This window comes from Asparagus officinalis, chromosome 10 (genome assembly GCF_001876935.1).
Source record: "Asparagus officinalis chromosome 10, Aspof.V1, whole genome shotgun sequence".
Lineage (NCBI taxonomy): Eukaryota > Viridiplantae > Streptophyta > Magnoliopsida > Asparagales > Asparagaceae > Asparagus > Asparagus officinalis.
In genome coordinates this window covers 58,353,874-58,362,127 of record NC_033803.1, presented here as the reverse complement: position 1 = coordinate 58,362,127, position 8,254 = coordinate 58,353,874, and the positions used below count along the sequence as shown (strand labels likewise).

Sequence of the window (8,254 nt, the reverse complement as noted above, 5' to 3'; positions counted from 1 at the left end):
GGTCTCCGCCTGCAACCTCCCCTCTTCCGCTTGCTCTCAGAGGCGCTGGTATTGCCAGCATCGGTGTGGCCTTCGGCAACGTAATACTGATCGCATTCCCTGCGCCGTCCAAAAATCACATCGTCGCCCCGTTAAGAGGCTGGCTGTACATTCCATCAAGCAACAGAAGCTCGAATCCGCCTCCGAGAACAGCTCTGTGGACATACTCGTAGACCACTTTTTTTTCGTCCAGGGTAAAAAATAATCCTGGCTACGCCACTGGTCTCCAGTTATTTAGTTTTTCCAAGTGAAACTTAAAATCAAGGTCTTTTAGGTTAATTCTGGTAATAAGTGGAATCAAAGGACGCAGTCACTTAAATTTATGAGAATAAGTGGAATCAAAGGACGCACTTACTTACGGGATAAGTAACACATGCAATAACATCAACCATAAGAAGTTGTGCAATTTCTATTTCCAAACTTTATTCTTTGAGAATAAATGACTTCATCCTGTTTCACTCCGCGTCATGGAAATGAGCATGAGATTCTTGATTCGATAAACATCTTGACGTTGGAGAATTATATACCTCGGTGGTCATTGCGAAGTCTCCTTCTTTGTTGGAAATGCATTGTAAATACGGCCGGCGCCCCTTTATTCTTTTGCTGGTAACTTTTAAAGATTCTAATCTAGTATCTTTCCCTTTTATTGCCAATGTTTTATGTCAAGAACATAAGCATAGGTGAGATTTGACAGTACAAATTTTTAGTAGAACACATCACATACTAGCATAATGTCATGAGTTATTCATGAAGAAGATAAGAGGACGGTTTGCGAGATTTAACAGCCTACTTCATCGCCCAAGATATCTCGCTCGCATGCAGAGTGTTCTTATAAGGTTTGTATTCCTAAAACAGGAATGTGACTTTTTAAGCCATAAATGGAAATGTTAGATGACAAATCGAAGATTTTAATTGCCACTTTATGGTTTAGAACATTTCGGTGGCATGTGTGATGTTCTGATAAGATTTGTGTTGATTGGAGGGCTGGACAACTAATTAGTCCGAGGCTCTAGACATCTATGATTAAATAAAAATAAGATCCATCTTGTTGGAAATATTTTCAAAGCCCAATTAGTTATTAGAAAAAAGGTTGATATGAGTAAAATTATAACTCTTTACAATTGTAAGGAGCAAAGTTCTTATAAACATAGGTGGATAGGAACCTTTTTTTCCATTGATTTTTTTATCCACTGATTTTATTTGAGATTTGTGTTACAAATCAAGTCTATCTTTGAGATATTTCACTTGATACACATCACATATCAGCATGAATTTCAAAGCGAAAGCAATGGATAAAAAAGCTAGTAAATAAATGTTTCTATCCACTTAAATTTACAAAAAATTTACTCTAATTATAAATTCAAAAGAGATCATTTATTGTACAAGATGTTTTAATTGCTAATAGTTTGCAAATTGTATTCGCATCAAGTTGGTCTTTCAAAAGTGGCATATTGTTTAGATTAAAAAAAATTGTACTTATAGTTTAAAAAGGTAACCATCTATGACTAGACAACAACAATAAAACGCATTCATCCCAAATTTTTAGGTGGACTATATAAATCTTTTACTTCCATCGGTTTTATCAATACTATCTCTTTACTATAACTAACACATATCATATTCTTCTTAATCGTCTCCAATGTTCCTAGCTTTGCATGTCACTTATGGTTTGAGCTAATATGACTCGATTATTTTACATGGTCAATGATTATGGATATTGACTCAATCTACTCAAGGAGAGGTGTGCATATTATGTCTATCCATACTTGAGAGAGAGAGAGAGAGAGAGATCCACTAATGGCTCTCTCCACACTAGCCGTTACACCCTCTCTCCCGCCAAATTCAAACCTGAAAACCAGCTCGAAAAAGCCCACAAATTCCAACTCTCAAAAGACCCAACTCCTCCCTCTCCTCAAAACCTGCAAATCCCTAACCCAATTCCCCCAAATCCACTCCTTAATCCTCAAATCCGGCCAGACTCAGAGCCCTCACCTCCTCTTCGTCACTCTCCGCCTCCTCTCCACCCTCAAATCCCCACATTACGCCTCAAAACTCTTCGCGACCATCGAAAAGCCCGATATTTATCACTACACAACCCTCATCAGTACACTAACAGCCTCCGGTTCTTATAAAGAAGCCCTTAATCTCTACTCCCAAATGCTCCATAGATCCGTAGCCCCTGACCCTGTCATTATCTCATCGGTCCTAAAACTCTGTGGTTTTCTTTTGGCTCTAAATGAAGGAAAACAGATACATAACCAGGTCGTAAAATATGGTTTTGCGCTTGACAGGCTTGTGAAAATGAAGCTCATTGAGTTATATGGTAAATGTGGAAGGTTTGAGGATGCACTGTTGGTGCTCGATGAAATGCCAAAGAGAGATGCAGTGGCTTCAACTGTTCTGATTAATTCATACTCCGATTGTGGTCGAATTGATGAAGCAATGGCAGCTTTTAGGGCAGCGTTTGATAAGGATACGGTGTGTTGGACTTCGATCATCGACGGGTGTGTTCGAAACGGGAAGTATAATTTGGCTCTGGATTTGTTCAGAGAAATGCAAAAGGAGAAAGTTCGAGCTAATGAGGTCACTGTTGTTTGTGTACTCTCGGCATGTGCTCAATTGGGCGCACTTGAGTTGGGGAGATGGATCGAGTCTTATATCAACAAGTATAACATCACGAGAAACACATTTGTGTGCTCAGCGCTCGTTGATATGTACTCAAAGTGCGGCAGCTTGGACGAGGCGAGGAAAATATTCAATGAGATGAAGGAGAGAGACGTGATATCATATAACTCCATGATCACTGGCCTCTCATTGCATGGCAAAAGCAGTGAGGCAGTTCAGTTATATCAGGAATTGATTAGAGAGGGACTATCACCGACGCACATCACGTTCGTTGGTGCCCTAAATGCTTGTAGCCATGGTGGTCTAGTTGATCTAGGCTTCGAGATTTTCGAATCCATGACCAAAAACTATGGCTTAGAACCTAAGGTTGAGCACTACGGTTGCATTGTCGATCTCCTAGGCCGTTCTGGTCTCCTAGAGGAGGCTTACGAGTTTGTTTCGAGGATGAGGATCGAACCAGATCATGTCATTTGGGGTTCTTTGCTTGGTGCTTGTAGAGTCCATGGAAATTTAAGTTTAGCAGAGAAAGTAGCGAAAATTATGACCGATGACGAGAAAGCTGATTCTGGAACTTTTGTCCTGCTATCTAATGTTTATGCTTCTCTCGGGAAATGGAAGGAGGCGGTTAGGGTCAGGGCGACAATGAAGCACAAAGGGATTCAGAAAGAACCTGGTTGCAGTTCGATTGAGGTTCAGAACGAAATCCACGAGTTCTTACTAGGCGACATCAGGCACCCTCGAAAAGAGGAGATATACAAGAAACTTGAAGATCTGAACAATGTCTTGAAGAACGAAGGGTATTTTCCCAAGAGAAATGAAGTGTTGCAGGATATCGAAGAGGGGGAAAAAGATTGGGCATTGGCGATCCATAGTGAGAGATTGGCGATATGCTATGGACTTATAACGACGGAGAAAGGGACGACCATTAGGGTTGTGAAGAATTTGAGGGTTTGTAGGGATTGTCATGAGATGATTAAGATTGTGTCGAGGGTTGAGAGGAGGAGGATTGTGGTGAGAGATAGGAATAGGTTTCACCATTTTGAAGATGGTGTTTGTTCTTGTGGGGGTTATTGGTGAGTTTTCAGGGGGGAACTATGTTGTATTTATCAAAAGAACACGAATTGATTGTTGTTGTGCCAATGAAATTAGTTTGGGCCTCAAGTACACCCGATACAGTTGTGTATATTGCATTATTGTGCATGAAGAAAAGGATTCATGTCATAATTCTTAACAAAATTGAATACACATGATCTTGTACAAAAAATTGACTTGAGAGAAATGTTTTTTGTACATCGCACTTGTATCCGAAGAGCAACATTGGGCTAGTATGAAGTGTTTTTAAGTCCCTTTGTCCTTGAGAGATCAGGAAAGGCCTATACGTCAAATTTTACAATTGGGGTTGCAAAATTGAAAACATCTACCCTTATCTACTATACTATACATCAACTATCTAGAAAGAAAATTCTGAAAATTTTCAACGTTGTTAAGAAAGTCAAAATTTTCAAAATGTTCGCAAAGTTGCTCGGTTTTTCGCCCATTGACGCATGATAAAAAGTGCGTCGAAATCTTTTGAAATTATATTCGTCGGTCGTTCATGTGAATTAAATCATGCGCGGTGGTACATATTTTTTTTTTTTTTTGGATTGAACTTTTCAATTCAAATTGATAACATCCGCGCATTGAAAGATTATGAAAGTAGCTTAGCTCGTGTGTGCGTGTGTTAGTTTCATCAGTACTTTGTACAGGATCACACTTGGCAATTTATGCCTCTTCTGAAGGACACAGTTGACAAGGGGAGGGGGGGTTAATTGAGGGTAGACCTCAGGCATCATCACCCAGTTGTAGATAGAGATCCCTGCAGTTCTCTTGTTGTAGATAGACCCCCTAAATGAAATTCTTTGAATATTTCACCCCATAGAAAGAGAGATTGTTTTTTTTTTTTTTTAAATTAAGAAATAGACATCTTGAGAGTAAAAGAATCACCCAAAAAAAACACTCAAAAGAGTATCCACACCGCAATCAAGTGATAAATACAGGAAGCTTACCCGCAAGAATAGAACCGCACAGGATCTATCTCCAATTGGACAATAGTATATAAGGCCTATCCATAATTACCCCGAAATAAATAAATAAATAAATAGGATATTCTAGATATATTCTTTTCCAATCTTTCTTATTTATACGTACCATAGGCTTAAAAAATCAAATTTCCTTGAAATCTTTAAAAAAAAATTCTCCCATATAGCCCAAAATGACTTAATTGAAGATACAAGTTTAAGACACAAACCGCTTGTATTCGATAAATAGCAAGCCAGCTCCCTCGACATTTCAGAGAGCAAGGGTCTCAGAAAGAAATGGACGAGGCAATTCCTCATCAGCTGAACGCACAGATCCTGAAACTGAGAATTATAAGGGCAAGGAACTTAAACGCTACCCAAGTTCTTTCACGTTTTTTGACGTAACAAGAAACGAACTCCTCACATTCACTAGCAGAACTCTGAAGCTCAAAACCAGAGAGAAAGAGATATCATTACTGCCACATTCATCTTCAATCAGCCAAATAACAACAACCAACATTGTAAAAGAACAGAACTTGCAGAATGTTGTACAAAAACTTAAGATGACCGAAAAGGACGAAGAAAAAGGAAGGGGCAAAAAAAACCATACAAAAGCACGGCAAGCGAGAATCTCACCACAAGCATGCATAGCAAACGAGGTCAACTTGCTTTGTAAGGCAAGAGAGATTATATCCTCACTGTACCTTTTAGGTTTGAGAACTCTAGGATAATATTAGGTCGTAACACATAACTATTAAAACCATTCCACTCCCTCGAGACATGTTAATTCCATGTAGGATTTCCACTATTATCTTGAAAACCACTGTTGTCTTGAAAAACACTAATGTCATAATAGAAATTCTACACTGCCTCATCTCATCCCTTTAAATTGGAATAAAAGATAATGATTATGATAATTGGATTCTCTCAAATTACCACCTAATTTGAGAGGATTTGAATCCCTGCTTACCCATATATGATGGTGCTTCAACCTTTTACGGGGCACAAGAAGTCCTTTATCACATCTAGAACTTAATATGAAATGTGATGCAAAAAGATCAGAGGAATAGTTGACTTTTGATATAAAAAGTTTAAGTTATCATAGCTTAATTAAAAAAACTAAGCGGCCTCAATGTTTTTGCATACCTAGCCTCACTAGTTTCTTCTCTTTTAATTAGTTGTTGATACTCATGTGACTTCAATTTTTATAGTCGTCATCTTTCTATATATTTAGGGTTTTTCATGTAGACTAGGTAATATCTTAAGCAAGTGAATGCATTAGAAAATATTGAGAGACGACAATAGAGGTATAGAATTAGGATTCAGATGCATTTCAATTAGATGGTAATTGGAGAGAATTCAATTATCATAATCATTAAGGTCTTCCAATTTCAAGTTATGTCGTCATGGAGGATTTCTATTATCACATAGTGGTTTTCGCAATAGTGATATTCAAGACATTATTGATTTTAAAGATAAATCCTATGTTGCCCCATCTCACCCCGAGAAATTTAAATAGACAACACGGATCGGGGTATTTGAACCCTCTCCAATTACCACCTATTTGGAGAGGATCTAGATTTCACAAACGATAAGAAAGGTTCCAATCATTTAAGAGTTAAGTTTAAAGATATTTATGTTGGAAGTATATACATGAAAAAACTATAAATATATAGAAAGATGACTTAAAAATTAAATCACATGCATATCAACATCTTGTTAAAGAGAAGAAGGGAATGTGATTAGATCTTTAAAAAATCGAGTCTAAGGCTACTTAAACTTTTGAAAATTTAACTATCAGAACTTTTTATATCTAAAATCTACCACTCATCACACCACACATAAGCAGACAATAAGAGAAGATTCAAGCATTTAAGAATGACGCAAAACAAAGTAAATAGTTGACTTTTGATATAAAGAGTTTAAGTTATCATAGCTTAATTTTAAAAGAAAACTAAGCAGCTTTAGATTCAATGTTTTTACAGATCTAACCTCTTTAGTTTCTTCTCTTTAACTAGTTGTTCATACTCATGTGACTTCAAGTTTTGAAGTCGTCATCTTTCTATATATTTAGGGTTTTTCATGTAGACTAGGTAATATCTTAAGAAAGTGAATGCATTAGAAACTATTGAGAGACGATAGTAGAGTAATAGAATTAGGATTCAGATACATTTTGATTCGATGGTAATTGGAGAGGATCCAATTATCATAATCATTAAGGTCTTCCAATTTCAAGTTACGTCGTCATGGAGGATTTCTGTTATCACATAGTGGTTTTCGCAATAGTGATTTTCAATACATTACTGGTTTTCAAGATAACAATGGAAATCCTGTGTTGCCCATCTCACCCCAAGAAAATTGAATAGACAGCGTGGATTTGGCTATTTGAACCCTCCCTCTCCAATTACCACTATTTTGAAGAGGATGTAGATCCCGTAGGCGATAAGAAAGGTTTCAATCATAATCATTTAAGAGTTAAGTCTGAAAAAATTTATGATGGAAGTATATACATGAAAAAACCATAAATATATAGAAAGAGAATGACCTAAAAAATTAAAGTCACATACGTATCAACAATTTGCTTAGGGAATGTGATCAGATCTTTAATAAATTGAGTCTAAGGCTACTTAAAATTTTGAAAATTAAACTATCACAACTTTTTATATCTAAAATCTACACTCATCTAATCCTTCTACATCGTCCTGTATCTCATAGTGAATTCTAGATGAAGCAAATGACTTTTTGTGCCTCATAAAAGGCTGAAGCACCACCATACATAAGCAGACAATAAGAGAGAATTCAAGCATTTAAGAATAATGCAAAGCAAAGTGAATTGTTACTGATAAAGATGAAATCCTTTTACCGGGTATCTCACAGCTTGAACTCAGAGGCTCCCCTCGAGCTCCTAATCAAGCATGACCGGGCACCTGAGCTTAGAGTGCTTATCCAAGATGCTCATCCATTCAGAAGAAATGGAAAATTTTCTTGGAGGTGGATAACCACTTAAATATTATCATCAAGACCAGAAACCAACTCTTTCCACAATAATCCAGCTCCCTACTCTAAGGATCCTCTAAGGATACTTAAGGTCAGGCATTATCCTATAAAACGAATACACATCAATCCTTACTGGCAAAAATACTAACTTTGCCTCCTGATATCTCCATCCATCTTTTTAAACCCCACTAAAAGTAGCAAAATTGAAACCAGACAATGATAGATCCCTAATATCAATCTATCAACAAAACCCAACTACAGATGATTATGCCTCGACCATGATGATTATGCCTCAACCACCCTTAATGGAGCTTGGCACAAACATCAATTGGGTATGCATACCCATTCCTGATGCACTCCAGCTAGGTCATGATGACTAGGCCTCAACCGCCCTTAATGAAGCTCGATTAACATGTTCATAGCCCGTTAATAGTTGGTGAAATTCCCTAGGTCATATGTTTGCCATCCTGTATCTCTTCTGAAAATCAAGGAGAGTCAGCTCCATCATAATCACCCCAATCAATTAGGAAGCGACA

General features: G+C 37.4%; 1 protein-coding gene across 1 annotated transcript; it reads left to right on the top strand.

The window, feature by feature from the left end:
* Positions 1,766-3,825, top strand: LOC109826306 (putative pentatricopeptide repeat-containing protein At5g59200, chloroplastic). The gene has a single exon (XM_020393328.1). The coding sequence runs from the start codon at positions 1,837-1,839 to the stop codon at positions 3,739-3,741; it is 1,905 nt and encodes a 634-aa protein (XP_020248917.1). The 5' UTR covers positions 1,766-1,836; the 3' UTR covers positions 3,742-3,825.